General features: G+C 38.5%; 1 protein-coding gene across 3 annotated transcripts in view; it reads right to left on the reverse strand.

Annotated features, from left to right (window-relative positions):
* Positions 1 to 5342: 5342 nt before the first annotated feature.
* DYRK4 (dual specificity tyrosine phosphorylation regulated kinase 4) overlaps positions 5343 to 16778 on the reverse strand; it is a 49031-nt gene continuing 37595 nt past the window's right edge. For all 3 annotated transcript variants that reach the window (XM_080570786.1, XM_080570784.1, XM_080570785.1), the window contains exons 8-14: positions 16587 to 16725; positions 14198 to 14279; positions 12466 to 12638; positions 11257 to 11317; positions 10570 to 10699; positions 6291 to 6445; positions 5343 to 5832 (exon numbers count right to left, since the gene is read on the reverse strand). In XM_080570786.1, coding sequence (XP_080426912.1) covers positions 5594 to 5832; positions 6291 to 6445; positions 10570 to 10699; positions 11257 to 11317; positions 12466 to 12638; positions 14198 to 14279; positions 16587 to 16725 — 979 coding nt within the window. In that variant the 3' untranslated portion in view covers positions 5343 to 5593. The remainder of the gene's footprint in view (positions 5833 to 6290; positions 6446 to 10569; positions 10700 to 11256; positions 11318 to 12465; positions 12639 to 14197; positions 14280 to 16586; positions 16726 to 16778) is intronic.

Here is a 16778-nt window from a genome sequence, read left to right on the forward strand (position 1 = left end):
TTCTGACTAACTTGCTAGGAAAGCCTAGAAAAGCCCATTTGTATTGTTCTGCTGAGACAAGTGCTTGCAGGAAAAATGAGTAAGAGAGAAGGAGAGATATCTAATCTGATCTTCAGGGATAGGGTTTAAACAGATCACATTGCATACAGATTTCTTGGATCCCCACTTACTTTGTTGACAGCCTTGCTGTAGGCAGCAAGTACATTTGTGGTTTCTTTTATGAATTATGTAGTACAATGCCAACATTTTAAAGCTTCTCTGCTCCAGAGAGGCCCAGCACACTGTTCTAGGGACACCAGCCAGGACTGAGGTCTGTGATAATGTATTAGGACAAAAGGGTAGGATATCACAGGGTGTCAAAACTGAGGGACTTCAGCCCTCATGTGGAGAGAACCCAAGACAAGAGTTAATGATGAAGAGGGAGGGAAAAAGGGAAGGGAATATACACAGCTACAATTAGGATGCTCTGCAGACCTGCTGGTGTGAGAAATTTTCATCATTGCTAGTTCTCTATTCTTCTAAGCAGAAAATCCCTTTTTTACATTGAGAGGAGTAAGACATTAGGGGATGCAACTGATACACTGCTGGAAGACATGGTTATCCCAGGATTACAAGGAGGGGTGGCTTAGCTGTGTGACAAGGATTAGAACTGCATGGTTTCTTTGATGAAACAGGATGTGGTGTTTGCACGCCACTACTAAGGGGCATGGGAGAGATATTCAGGAACAGTAAGATACCACAGATTAGCAGTGAGCCACATGCCAAAGATGATTATAAAATGACAGAGGAAAGAAGATAACCCTTCCTTTAGAAAACTAAGTGCTCATACAGGAGCCAAATGTGAAAAGAATGAGGAGGGTCAGAACCACAGGGCACAAGAGTACTTCTGAGGATCCGCCTTATGTGGCAGACGGAGACACACAGAAAGAAGAGGAAGTAAGTGATGTAGCACTGCATTTTCTGTTTGATATACATCAAGCTCAATGTACAATAAGAATATTGACTGCAATGGGCAGGTCCTTAGAGGAAAAGGCCTTTTCCCCATGGTTCTTCTCAGGTTCCTCATAATTGCCCTGACATCTTGGGTCAGTGAAATCCCCATGTTCCTGAGTGGCTGCATCATTTCCAGTGTCTCTGCCCAAGCCTCATGCTAAGTTGTGGATGTTGCTCCATTCCCCAAAGCTTCTGATGGGAGAGGTGGGGAGAGAGACCTTTCCCCATTCGGAGGTAGACACATCTACTATAGTGATAGCTGATTGATTCCTGTTAGCTCAATGTATAAAATGTTGACAACAGTGACTCATACACATATTCTTGGGGCAAATAAGATATACAATGACCTGGGTGATAAGAGAGTTGAGCACTAAACTCCTCAGAAAAGGGACCTGCCATTCTTCTCCTGCCCTTGGCTCTGGAAGAACCGGACTGCTGCTTCTCAGCAGGGAGACAGGGTGAGGGTTCACCTTCCTGTTGTTCCCACCCAATGTCTTTTCTCCCTCAAGCTTTCCCCTTGACCCAACTGCTGAGTCTTCCCTCCCCCTGCCAGTACACAGATTGCAGTTGACCTCTCCTCTGGGTTTTTGTAGAGGAAAATGCCTGACATGCCCCACCCTACACTAAAGTTCTTGATTTTTCCCAATGGTATAGAGAAGAGAACATAACTATGGGAAGACAAATAGGTTGCTTAATTTACAATACATTTAAGCAAGCTATCACTGAGGATCCACTATTAGGTTTCCTTTAGAGAACATTAGAACTATGTGTAGTAGACTTTTTTTTTTCCTCTGGATGGCTTTTGCAGCTGCAGAGGTTGTGCAGGGTTCATCTAGTCCCATGACCTGTGGGGAAACAGAGCTGGGATGGGTAGTGGGTGTGGAAGAATAGGGAAGATCCTGACTGACAGGCAGTGGCTCAGTTCTCTGAGTGTGGATAAATTTACTACAGCTTGTAACGTAGGTATTACGTTACTGCTGAGATGTTCAGGAAAAGCAGTTGCTTCACATTGTTGTCCCCTCTGGTCATCTCCAAAGGTAATGTCAGTAGGTCTTAGCACGGTGAGCACAGTCAAGAAACCAAATTACTGTTCCTGCATATCCTGGTTGCATTGATTCAGTGAAACAATTACTAAACTCAGACCTTTTTTTTTTTTTCTTTTTTTTTTTCTTTCTTTGTGGTACAGATAATGTTCCACATAGCTCAGCTCTACCTGTATATAAAATAAGGTGCTTTTCTTGTTATTTCAGTTGAGGTGTGGCCCTAAAACACTCTCTGTGCCCAGGCGAGGATACAATATTCTAGATCTAAAGAGAGACCTTATCCCTGTCACCCTTTGTTCTATGAGATGCACTCGATGAGCTTATTACTTTTTTTATTGGGCATTAAAGACCCATTAGCAATGCCCTTGAAACAGAATACACGCAGCCTGTCGTAACGCTAGATGGCATCAGAACATTAGCGAAGGACCCCAAACGAGCACCCGGGCATCACCTCGTGAACAGCTGCACCTCTGCGTTACTCCAGCTTGGGCTGCAGTGTTTCAGCGTTGCCGCCGATGACAACTTTATCAACCCTGAATAAAAGAACCAACTTCAGGATCCAACACGAGTAAGAGAAGCGCACGGAAGTGAGGATCTGCACGGTTTGGTCTTGTCTGATCTTGGTTCTGGCAGTGACTATTTGTTTGACTTACAGCAATTACACGTAGACAGCCTCCTAGGAGGGGCAGCGGGGTGCTTTCTTTTTTTCTTTTCTTTCTTTTTTCTTCTTTTCCCAAAATGCATTAAATTCCAGAAAAGCAGCAGAGCCAAGGTGCATGTATTATCATTAGTTTTCACAGACATTTTCTAAATGAGGTTTCAGGGAGAGAAGGAATACACCTCACTTGTTCAATGAGCACCTATATTCTCACAGCTTGATTTCCTACATATTTGTGTCCTACATCCTGTAAATACCGACTTTTGCAATAGTGCTGGTTCCCGCAGCTTCTCTTAAACTCATTGACATCAGTCTGCAGGTTGCTCAGACAGAACAGGAGTCAGAGGAATGTTCTCAATATTTTGACTTTCCCTTTACAGCTCAAAGAACTGGATGCTACCTGTATCTGATGGATCTGTTTTCTGCAGAAGATTGTAAAAGCAGTGTTGATATCTGAGGACTAGCTCTTTCTACCAAGGCAGTTCTATCTATTTCTGTCATCTCTGAAAAAAAATAAATAAAATTAAAAAAAAAAAAAGTTCAAGAGTTGTCTAAAAGAGGCCTTATTAGGAAATACTTGGAAGGTGGAAATCACTGTGGAGGCTGAAGGAATTAAAAAATAACAGCAGGTCAGCAAAGAAGGGAAGACAAAATACAGAAGAGCCAGTTAGCTACAGCAAAATGCCATCCAGCTGTCTACTGTGAATAGGATAATCACACCGAATTTCAGTCTCTGGTGGCTTTGTCGTTTTTTTCCATATGCTCTGAATGTCTTGAAAAAACACAAACATATGCCAAGAGAAGCAATATGATGCTGCTTACTACAAAAAGCTATTGAAATGTATTAATTGTGAAGAAACTGCAGCTCCAGCACATTAACCCATACATTAGACTGAGTCTGCAGCTTCATTATTACCAAACAATACTATCAAAAGCAGGTTGGTATAAATGACCCCAAAACCTTGTCTCTAAGGTAGAGCAGACAAATACACAAGTGCAAAATTGTGAGAAAACATATATTTTGACTTGGAGCAGCCTAAACAGTCATCAAGCGAACATACCACAACAGAGCCTGAGAATGAACAGCAACTGAATAGAAACTGTACAATTTCTTTTTCCAAGGAGATAAGAATCTGACCTTTTATGTTACATGATATCAGGATAAGTACTCTTGCTGTTCTTACTCCACAAAGAACCCTTGCACTTAAACAGAAACCTTTTGCTTCTCATCTTCTGTGTTACTTTCAAGAAACATCCAAAATATTTTCCAAATATCTGCAAAAACCTATCTGAATATTCCCTAAAACTGCTGATGAGTCTAGCTCCATTTCCATCAGAGCCGGGATTCCTTCTCCGTGAAACATGGCAAGGGCCCTGTGTACCTCCCACTTGATACTCACCCTCTTTGGGTGTTGTGTAATCACAGAAATAAATGCAGTGCATAAGAGAATTCACTTTTTCTGGCATATCTTTCCATTGAAGAACAGAAGCTTTTTGTAGTCTTCAGGAGAGTTCAGCTGAACAGGAGTCTCTCTGAAGCCAGAGATACAGACGATTCTGGTACTGCAAGTTGGCCTGCTTGTCAGTAACATCTGAATCACAGCAGAATGGCATTTTACTGCCAGAATATCTATACACTTAATCTCTCAATTACACCCAATAATGGGCTGTTGCCCTGTTTGGGTCACTTATCTTCCAGGTGTGTAGTCTTGAGTCCCAGGACTTGCCTGAAACCAACATGAATGGTCACACTATATTGTGCATCCCATTTTCTCTGAGATGACCATTTCCATTAACTTTATATTCAGCAGCACACCTATGGTAGGGCTCTTGTAATGCAGTCACCTCTGTACCCTGTCAGACGCCTTGTTTATTCCTTGTTGTATTAGAACTGTGTAGGGAGCATTTTCATGTTCTCTGAGTTTTTCTTTTGCACATAGGGCCTGTGGGAGTTTGCTGTTATGGTAACTCTTAACACCGACAATCACCTAGCTCTCTTGGGCCTACTATTTTGCACTGTTACAGCAGCAGCTGCATTTTGTATGACAACTTCCTCACTATGTGCTTTCATATTTTGCAGTACTATCCATAAGCCGCAGTAAAGAAAATGAGTCATAATGAGGTGGGTGCCAAAGAGATTAATGTTTAAATTGAGCATAGAAATCATAGAGTTCCTAGAAATCTTGTGGGTTTGGTTTGTTTTTGTTTCTATTTGTTTTTTGTTTGTTTGTTTGTTTTTCCTGACTATTAAGTTCCCATGGAGAATAATTTCTGTGAATCTAAACAGCTTGCTTTAATTCCTTTTTCTTGTTTACACGAATATTGAGTGAACAACCATTTGTTGTTGTGGAAGAGCAAAAGAATGTAATTTACATTCCTAAGTCTGCTAAGAAAGTGTGACAATGGCTTCCATCTAGTGCTTCACATAAAAAAAAGATGAGATAGAGAAGGAGGAAAGTGGAGACACTGTGTTTGATTTCTATTTTTTATACAGAAGTAAATCCAGCAAGCCTATCTGTGAATTATTACTTATTTATGCTGATGTAAGTGAAAGGATTCAGATCCTTTAGTCAATGCATTTGTTCTTTTAGCTTCAGGAAAACCTAAAATTCAGAAGTCTATTATAACATCAAGAACAAGCCACTCTGTCTCTACAGTCTCCGTTTTATTGCTGCTAGTTGTAAAGTATCTCTGAACATAGCAAGGATGGAGGTGAGGAAAATGAATGTTTTTCAAATTCTGGTTTGTTGCCTGGACTATTTCAAAGTAAAATGAACATTAAATATACCTACAATATGCACAGTCCATGTTCAGACAGATACAGCTTATGTTCCTGAGTACAAGTACTTACAAAATACACCAGGTATGCAACTGAACCAATCATTACTTGTACTCTGCATTACTTAATTGGTGGGAAAAAGAAAGAATTTTTTGGAAGAGCTGTTTCACCACTATGTTCTGCTTGATCATTTTTGATTGGCTTTTCTATTTCAGTATCCAAAGGTTTCTCTGGAATAGCATGTTTCATTGTGTGATTCTGTACATCATTTTCTGTTGTTCCTGTGGAGGGCACAGTGAGAGTCAGTCTTTCACCCAGTTCACTTTTCACATTGTCAGCTGTATCTTTCCAGATATTTTCTGTAATAATAAATAAATAAGATGATAGGGTGAGACTGTGCATTGTCATCATCAGCTAAACACATGATCACTACAAACTCACAAAAAAATCAATTGAAAATTTCTGTTGTGATCTCACAACAAACACTGATGCATTCTTTTGCTCTAAAAGTGAAGTGCACTATGGTATGGTGTCAGATACCATAACTATTTTGCTGTCAACAGGGAAAAGCTCTTTCTCTGTGAATCTTTAGTGCTACCAGTCTTCTTGCTGGAAGCCACTACGAAAATAACTAATGGGCAGATCTATTTCGATAAAGGTAAGAAATAGTTGCTCTATACACTAGATTCCAGTGACTGTTCATTATCTGCATAGTGTGTACTATCACCTCACCTTACATCGGTCAGATGCTACTAAATATAAAAAAATAACAAATACTGATATAAATGCAGTTAGTTTTCCAGGTAGAAATGCTTACGGATATTCTCTTTTTTCTTTCCCGGTGTAGAGAAAGAGCCATCACTCAGCTTCCTTGAAACCTGCATTTTCTGTTTTGCTCTGCATATTTTTGGTTCCTGGATCCACGCATGTTTCATTGCTTCATCTGGAGTCATGCGCTGAGCAGGTTCCCACCTTAAATCCACAGTAGGCAAAAAGTTATTCAACGGTAGATATAACTGAAAGTTAATTTAAGCCAAGAGATTCAGTATTTGAAAGTCATGCCATGAGGCCATTTTTTGAAACAAATAATTTTAATGGAAAAAAAAAATCTTACTTGATATTCTCCATCCTTTTACTTGCTAAAAACTTTTTACTTACTTCAGCACTATGTGCTTTGCTGATCCGATCTTTGCTTTGCTCTGTAGCATTTAGATATTTTTAAATACAGAAATGTGCAGTTCATAGTGTTATTAGGGTAGGGACCCAACTGAATATTTGTTTCGAAGTTTTCACATTCTGTCAATGCAAGCTCCACGAATGGGAACACAAATCAGACATAGGGTAATACATCAAAAGATAAATCTTCCCTAATTTAGCTGTACCTGAAACTAACGTGGAGAATTAGTTTAACAAATTCATGAGAGATCTTATTATGGAAATGGAAGGTGATATTTTTACAAAATCCCTAATTTTATTTTACCTTCTCACATTCATTCTCTCACAGGTTTAATTCACACAGTTTTCACATCCACACACTCACAAGTACCAAGTGTTCTGGCCAAGATCACTTGTGTGTCACACAGAGGACAAGAGATGACATCTACTGAGTCTTCACCACATCTCTGGGGTTCTTCTTGACTGGTGACAATGAAATAGTCCTTGGACAGATCTTCCATATCCTTTAAAAGTCACCTGTTGTTTGGGCATTGTCCTCCACATAAGAACCTTTCTGACTTTGATCTCCATAAGTGTTGGAATGTTGGGCAAGGTAACTACTCATCATCTGTTTTCACTTGTAGATTTGGAATATGTATCTGTTTTGTTTGTTTGCTTTTGACTAACAGGAAAATGAATGTTGTGGGTGATATTCTGCAACCTTTCAGATTTTTCACTGCTGGTCACCTGTGCTGTGGTATCACCAGAATGCAGGCTTCCTGACTGTCCTGGCTGTGACACAAACACTGCACTTCCCAGTTTTACAAGTGGGACCAGTGTCCTGGGAACGGTATCATTTGTTATCAATATGCACGATTCTTTGAGCCCTCATTGTGCTGTTTACTCTAGTGCTTAAGCAAGCATACATTTCCATTCACACTGCATTCATAACAATCCTAATATTTATGTCAAAAATCTCTACATTAGTTGCAGGGTATTTCATTCTGATTTGCCCAAAATCAATGCTGTCTAGAATTGTACTGAAATAAAGTAGAAAAAAAAAAGATACTCTTGCCATCACAAGAGCTGACTGAATTATTTTTCAGTCTCAAGTTTTTATCTGCCAAATGGGTATATATAAGTTGAACAAAACTATCTGTGAGGTCATGGCAAATGTACAAAGCTGCTTTGGAAAAACACAGATTGACAACTTCAAAAGACTAAATAGTTCAATTTTTTCTGTCACCAAATGAGCTTTCATTTCAAACCTATGAAAATTAAAACAAACAAATGAACAAACAACAACAACAACAAAAACCGCAGCATAGATGTTTTTTTGTGACCTGAAATTACTTGCTTACAGGTGTTTTTGCTTCACTGAAATTGTTTCTAAATTTTATGATTCAACCAGCAAACCAAAATGATTCAATGATTCATACAGCTTTAGCAAACAGAGAAGAACATTAAAAGCAATCTTCTTGTGCAAGACACACAAGAAGAGGGGGAGGTAACTGCAAACTAGGTTGGATTTCTTTAGGAAAGTAACCCAAAACTGCTAGAAAGAATTTTACAGTCAATGTTAAACAAGTCACAAAACATTAGCCTTGCATAAGGCAGAGATAGCACTGGAAAAGGCATGGGAGCAGCTTCTGCTGCCATTACACTTTAGTAAAAATTAGAACCCAAGCTTGCCTCCAAAAGCTTACTCTACCTATAATAAGAGGTAAATATTTAAGACAACCAGACAAAAGTTTGTTCCTCTATGCTCAGTTTTCTGGTTCAATGGATGAGTAAAACTTCATTAGTAACCATCTCCCAAGAGATGTCATTTTAACTTTTTATTAGTAAAATGACACCTCATATCATGGAGTCTCACCGTGTAAAATGCTTAGTAACCTGACCTGTTTGGAAAAGACATGATTGTATCTGAGCCATGAAATAGCTTGTCTTCCCCAACAATACTTCTTTTATTAAAAAAGTCCCAATTACTTTGTGAAGACAGATGACGTGCTGCTGACACTGAAACATTTCTCCCTTCCCCCACACAAACACAAAGACACTTTGCTATTGATGCTCTCACCATGAGAGTGGTTTGTTTTTGGAACAGCTTGCCACAGGCTGTGGACTCTCCCTCTTTGGAGATATTCAGAACCTAACAGGACAAGGTTCTGAGCAACCTGCTCCAAGTTTGCCCTGCTTGGACTTGCCCTGCTACTTCCAGGGACTTCCAGAGGTCTCTTCCTACCTAAATTATTCTGTGGTACTATGTTAAAAAGTTCATGGCATAGAGAGTCTGTCTGATTCCTAACTTCTGTGAAGACTGTAAACATTTCCATGTTATTTGCATCTAGCATGTTAGAAAAATGTGCCAGTCATCAATTTCCTTTAAGAAAACATTTGTATACTACTTGCCCTACTAGGCCTACAGTAACAAAATTCTTGACCGGAGTGAAGTCAACATACTATCTTAGAAATGACAGGACCTGAGACATATTAGACATTATCTTCTTGCATTCTGAGATTTACTGATTTGTAAAACTTTATTCCAATCTTAAGAATGGAAAAAATACGGTCTATCAGATAATTCTTGAAACATACATTGTGTTGCTGTCAATGAGAAGTAAGTATAGCTATGGTAAGGAAAAAAAAATCAGCATGCAGAATACAAGGTAACACTCTAGTAAATGTGCTAAGCAATTCTCCACACTAACTACCACAGTCAAGAAAGAAGTGAGCAAGCAAACAATACTATTGATTCTGGAATGGAGACATGCTTGAATATACTTTGCCCTTTTATCCTGTGCAACTGGGGATGTCTATAGCATATTATAACCAAAAAGAGTCTAATCTCACCCACGGAACATACATACAGACAGCGAGATCATTGCAAGCAGATATTCAAAGAAGCAGAACTGTTTTCATACATATACCATAACATATCATCTGATTGCCATTTCCAAGACCTAGCACAGAAAATATGGTCAAGAAATTCAAGTCAGCTAAGTTAGTTCCTGATATATCTCCCACTGGAGAAAATTTTGGAATACTTTCTTCCCACCAGAGTGGGAAGTTGATTTAAGTACAAAACCAAACTTTGATTTTCAAATATGCACTGCCTTGGGACAGCGCATTACCATTATTTGTGTTAATCTGAATCATAGAATCACAGTCATAAAATGGGTTGGGTTGGAAGGGACCTTAAAGACCATCTAGTTCCAACCCCCCTGCCATGGGCAGGGACACCTCCCACTAGACCAGGTTGCCCAAAGCCCCATCCAATCTGGCCTTGAACCCTTTCAGGGATGGGGCATCCACAGCTTCTCTGGGCATCTTGTTCCAGTGCCTCATCACCCTCATAGGAAAGAATTTCTTCCAAATATCTAATCAAAATCTAACTTCTTTTAGTTTAAAACCATTACTCCTTGTCCTGTCAATATACTCCCTGATAAAAAGTCCATCCCCAGCTTTCCTGTAGGTCCCCTTTAGGTACTGGAAGACTGCTATAAAGTCTCCCCGGAGCCTTTTCTTCTCTAACCTGAATGACCCCAACACCCTCAGCCTGTCTCCATAGGAGAATGAACCTTTATTTTAGATAAAACAGAAAGGATGAAATACAAAGGCCTCAATAGGCAAAAAATGTTGCTTTTAAAGTTTAGTCTGCAACATCAGAGGAAGGAGAGATGTTTTTAGACATGACAGTGTCAGGTTTTTTTATGTAGCTTGAACTAATCCCTTACACTGAGTCTTTTTGTGCAATGATTTTTCGCTGCAATAAGCTGTGAATATCTGTGATAGCTACCCTCATACTACTATGAAGGGAAAAACAAACAAAAACACACACACAAAAGCCAACAAACAGATACATAGATTTTAAAGGCACAAGACACTGAAAGCAAGTTCAAAAACAGTCTGCTGCATGTAAATCTGAACTATGAACTCACATTAGACATCCTTTCAGAAAGTCCAAGAAACCAGCATCATGAGTTTTCAACACTGTGCTTAAATCCTTTGAGTCTGGGCATCTCTTTTTTCCCTTGCTGTTGGTTATGGATTTAGGAAAACCTTTGGAATCTTAAAAAATAAAAACATGATCAAAAAAATCACATTAAAAATCTTCACAAAAACTTTAAGAGTTGCAAAAATGGTACGCATCCATCCCACTAACTCCAGCTTTGTCCTGTTCAACTGATTGTCTGCCAGCATTGTGGCAAACAATACTGGTTACATCCTAGAGATTGCATCTTACACTAAGTTTTTTGTTATGATATCATATGATATCCATATGATCACATGATATCCAGAGAAGTTAACTTAGTCGAAATTAGTTTCCCAAAACCCCGTGTTCCTTTCTGAAATAACATTTTTTAAGAAGTAACAATGGAATGTATTTCCCAATTTCTTCTCTCTCAGCTTGGCAATAAGAGGCCGATAAAAGATGAAGAACAGAGGAACACATTCATTTGTAGGCCTAATGTTATCAATTTGCTTTACCTCAATACCTCTTTCTGAAGGAAGTTTTGTCAGCTAAGAAGCAGCTTAAGTTCTTCTGACCCTACTTTCTACCAGTGCTCTATTAGTGATTAACGAACAGAGAAGTCCAGCAAGAAAAAACAAACAGAATCAGTTACCAAAGAATGTTCGCTTCCTTGATGCAGCCTGGATAAAATCAGGTGGTGGAAGACCCAAAACCTTCAATACAAAAAAAAAAAAAAAAATTCATGGAGTTACTGCTCATTTCATAAACATACACAACAGCCATCAGGAGAGAGATGATATTTCACCTTCCTCCATTTGAAAAGAAGCTGAATGTAGCAACTTACTATGAAATGTCTACAAATCACTTGCTTTTATGTCATTTATTGTGGAAGGAATTAATGGATTCCCTTAAAGTTGTCTGCACATAGAAAATGTCTTTTCATAAGAGTTGACATTAGGATCTTCATTACCACAGAGGACTCTAAGAACTAGCATTTCTGTTAATAAAATATGTTGTAGGAGGCCAAAGGGAGAGATGCTGTCTTTGAAAAATCTTGTACAAACTAACATGGCACTAGAAAGATCAGAACTTGGGGCTGAGTTCAACATCAGATTGCAGTGTAGTGGTTGTTATGCAGCCGCTTTCATGGGTCAGCTTTGCACCTACTCTAACATTTGCACCGGGTAGATGGTCTGACATAGGATATGTCACACTACATTCCAGAAACAGTTACAAAGATGATAGAGCCAAACTCTTTGGTAGGCAGCCAGTATAAGAAGGGACAACAAACTGTGGCTTGAGAAGTTCAGGGTGACTATTAAGAAAAACTTTTTCACCAGGAGAATAGAGCAGCACTTGAACAGCTCATGCAGACAGGTGGTAGAAACTCCAGACTTTGAGGCTTTCAAGATTTGCTAGACAAAGCCCAGCTGACTGATCAGCAAAAATCTCACTCTCAGAAGGAGCTTGGACTAAAGACGTTGAGAGATTTCACTTGACTGTCAGTTCTGTGATCTCTGAGAGAAGAGGAGCCTGTTATATAATTTGGATTGCTTTTCCTTCCCCTTAGATATGCTTCTTCTGTGGTAGCTTCTGTGTACAAATTCTGAGCAGATTAAAATGTGTTTCCTTCAGAAGCAAGACAGTGAAAGTACAAAGAAGCGTTTAGCACAAGAAATAGAAATAACAGTTTCTCATTAGAACCCATCCTTTCAAAGAGCCTTGTGGCTGCAATAAACCTCCCTCTAAAAGGCTGTCCCTTCATCAGTTATACTTCTTCATTTCTTGAAATTTCTTTTTGTTGCTGGCAGCATAGTTTATCAAGTAAGTATGTAATTCAAAATACAATACCAGAACTTACCTCCATGATGCAAGCAAGTTGGTCAACCTCATTTTCCCCTGGAAACAGTGGGTAGCCTGTGTAAAGTTCAGCCATGATACAGCCTAAGCTCCACATGTCAACAGCCATGGCATAAGGATGACCAAGAATCACTTCAGGTGAACGATAAAACCGGCTCTGAACATACGTGTACACTGTAACCAAAAAAAAAAAAAAATTGACAAGAAGCAAAATATTGTAATTGAGACAGAAATGTGGATTCCAGATTTCACAGGAAAAGTGATGTCTATGTTTAGGCACCATATATCTACTCTAACTACTAGCTCCCATTAATGGGCTGCTCACACAGGCTCAGAAAACCTTATCCCATTCTAAAATCAATGAGCAATATGTTTAGCACTATTATATTTGAAATCATACTTCAATAGGTTTTACTGAAAGAAACTCTTCTTCTAATGCTGTGATTCAGCTTACTCTGTTCACTTTCATACTTGCAGGTCTTCCCCTTGAATGAATCAACAGTTCTTCATTATCACAATCTTGCACTACAGGAAATACTTTTTTCTACTGATAGGAACATCTCCTGTTGCCTTCTGATTCCCCTGTTAATGCATTATTGCCTGAATTATAGCCCCACAGCAACTACCAAAAATCACATTCCAAGTTTGGGACTCCTAATGAGTAGATTTCTCCTTCTACCTCTTGTCAGTTCAAACAAATGAAAACAGTTACAGTATACAAGCACTGCTATTTTCTTATTCTTATCAACCTGATTGTCACTTTATTTATATTATTGCAGTTCTTTACATTCCCATATATTCGATATCTTTCTGGAAGAAAAGTGCCCTGAAAAGTTAGTTCTGCACAACATGCGATTTCACCAAATCTGTGCAGATAGAGAGCACCATGGTGGTAATCTGTGCATTTGACCAACTGTATAATTGTTGTCTGTTTTTCTGTCATTTTCATCACAAATAAATAGCTGACTTTTTTGTTTTATACTCTTTAATCCTGTACCAGTTTGAGGGTTGCACTGAGTCTTGTTTCAGCTGACAGAGTCTCAGTGATGATCCTTCTTTCTTTCTACTGATGTTTATGTTTCAAATTGTTACTCTCTGCAAATATTTTAGGCTGCGTCTTCAGATTACATTTTACTCAAATATGGGCAAACCCAAAATGATTACCTGCTCCTACAAAACTGTGATGTAAATCTAATGGGCTGAATCCCAAAATATAAATGAACATGTTTGGTTCAGTTTATATATCAAACTTTCATAGGAAAATAAAAGAACAATTCAAGACTAGTTTTGGTTTTAAAATGTAGTCTAGATTTCTTTCTGTTTTTCTTTTCTGTTTCCTCCCTCATTGTATTCATCCAAAAAGTACCTGTTTTTTAACCATCCCACTTGGAAAGGATCTCTGGACCTGATCCTGATCCTACAAACTATTTGTTAAGTCATGTAACTGGGATTATCTGCATAGGCCCATTTCAGCTAACCATTTTTGCTAACGCAATTCTAAGTTCAACAGCAGTAGAGGGCTGATCAGGCTTGGGACAAAGAAAAAACATGGTAATAGCTTATTTATTTTCTACAAGTATATGTTCCACCACCAATGGCTGAACAGTTTGTCAGATTTTTATTAGGGGCATAGGCCACCATATTAGATCAATCAAATAATTAGCTTTTCCCACATTATTAAAAATTAAGAAAACTTATTAAGAAAATTACATCAACTTGACTTTTCTGCAAACCTCTTTGGTGTTCATAGCAGCTTGATCCAAAATCAATAACTTTAACTGAACCTTGGCCTTTGTGGTATAATAATATGTTCTCCTAAAGGGGGAAAAATCACAGAAAAAAAAAAAAAAGAAAAAAAAAAGACGGTTAACACCCCATTAGGTTAGTGAACACCTGGGTAAAGAAACAATCCATATCTGGTCTACATTTATTTGCATAACAAAAGCTTAAAATTTCATCTTCCCTGGCAATGCATTTGCTAACATGAGTAGGCAACCACATCCAGGAATGTGCAAAAGCAGAGGGGAGATTTGTAAACGGACAGAGTTTGAAGGTTAGCTAGGCAGGCACACTGGTCCCTGACATGCGTTCCAAGCCACCGCACTGCACAGTGTGTGGTGCTATCAAGGCACCAGCCAGTGAGAATGCTTGCTGTGTGAGCATAATGAGCCCCTCCAAACCCATTGTCATTAACTTAGTAAAAGGCAAACTGTATCTGGTCACATGATGATCTAACCAGAACCATTATTTTTGTAACCACAGAAAGCCTTTGCCCCAGGAACAAGTTGTAATTCACATTTCTTCCCTCTATTTCTTTCAACCTTCTCCAGACTCTCTAAGCGTATCTCTTTCCACCTCACAACAGTGTGGTGTAGAGGTATCAAAGTAGCAATGAATTGAAATGGTACAGTCCTATCGACATTAGCTGGGTGCTGATGGCGTAGCACTGTGTGCCTACAATTCCAACTTGAAAAAAGATTCCTATACAGCTAGCTCAGGAATATCTGCATCAATGAGCAAACATAGCCTATTAGTTCTCTGCTGGATAGTTGAATTCTACCCTTGTTAAAAATCTCTTGAGATCAAGAATTTCCTTTGATTTTCTTTCTGATCATAGGGTCTTTTCCACTTCTCGGGGGAGAGATAGCTATGTTTATCAACAAGTTTTATACCAATTTTACATCGAAGTTTTGAAGGACTGAACAGTTCCCAGGTTGTTGTCAACTAGTGACAAAATAGTTTCTTGTGCTATTAGATTCATAAAAATAGGACATAGGAGGAAGATGCTGATACTGATGAAAGTCAAGACAAGGACTCACTTCCCCTACCCAGATGCTCTTGGTCCTGTTATGGGATGTATCCTCTCTCTGCAGCTAGCTATCCTTCCATGCTCATGGTAGTACTCATTCTCTAATACCGAATCCCGCACAATGCAAAGAAACTGATTAATGGCAAAACCAGGTTCTGGGGGCATTACTTACCTGGCATGAAGTCCACAGCAACTCTGTACCCTAACTTACATTGAGAAATATCATAGGAGGCAGATGTAATAACACATGTGAGCTTCAGGTAACAAAAATTCAAGTCATGAAAGCACACTTGCAGAATGAGAACAAAATTCTCTCTCAGTTAAACCACTAAGTGTTCACTAATGCTACTCTATTTAAATGCAGACTATACTCATTGATCTTGGCAACCCTATTTCATGTCAGTGGCTGCCTGGGAAGAGACTTCCTGTTAGGACAATTGTTTCAGATTACAATATTTTGACTATCTTGCAAGCCTCACTTCTCACTGTAAACTGGTCTGCTAAAGATGTTGGCAAGACAGCGGGTACAGACAGTACTTGACTTTTTGGAGTTCTGAGTTAGGTTACATTAAGCATAGTGAGAGCAGAATTCCATCCTTAGCATTTTTACTTGAGAGATGATTTATTTATTTATTGGTTCATTTGATGTTTGGAAAAAAAGTCAAGAGAATGGTTTACCTGAAATAAAAAGAGATTAAAAATACTAAAGAATTTTCTTAAGAATAGAATAAAAAATTCTTAAGAATTTAAAAAAAAAAAAAAGAGCGTTAAGATTGGGGCTTAAGCAGAATGGAAATGTTTCATCTAGCTTGAATGCTTAGCAGATATAACAGCAGGAATTGTTTCACAGATATTCCTCCAGAAATAGGTAAGCATCCTGAATACTGTATTATAGAATTGTTTTGTCACTTATTAGGATACTTAATTTTATAGTTACACATATGAAATTAAATATGCAACAGGATTAACCTGAAACAGGCTACCTTGTGAATAACTCATTATATTATAATGCTCCTCATATTGAATTATTTAATTTCACAAATAGCTTTTTCTGTCTCTAAGCAAAAAGCAATTACCTGTGTTTGATTCATTTTTGCACATATTTTGGCAGCCACAAAACCGTGCATAAACTGCAGTGAAGAAACTGAATCAACGGAATCACTTAACCCTAGTACTAATAGCATCTGAGAGAAATTAGAGCTTCTGGACAAATACCCTACTAAATTTTAATGATTCTACTGAGAGTTCCTCTCAACCAATAAAAAAAATAAGATTCTGTGCAGAATAACATGTTAGGAAATGACAGTACTTACAGGTTTCAGATCACAGTGAATGATTCTTTCCTGGTAGAGCACTTGTAAACATCTCAGCACACACTGAGTGAAGTGTCGAATTAAAGACAGACTGAAACCTTGGAAATTGTTCTTTTTGATCAACTCATACAAATTTATTCTGTGAGGATTGTGGGGTTGGAAGAAGAAGGCATAAAGCAGAAAAAAGATTAG

The sequence above is a fragment of the Anser brachyrhynchus genome, assembly GCF_964034855.1.
Source record: "Anser brachyrhynchus genome assembly, chromosome: 1".
Lineage (NCBI taxonomy): Eukaryota > Metazoa > Chordata > Aves > Anseriformes > Anatidae > Anser > Anser brachyrhynchus.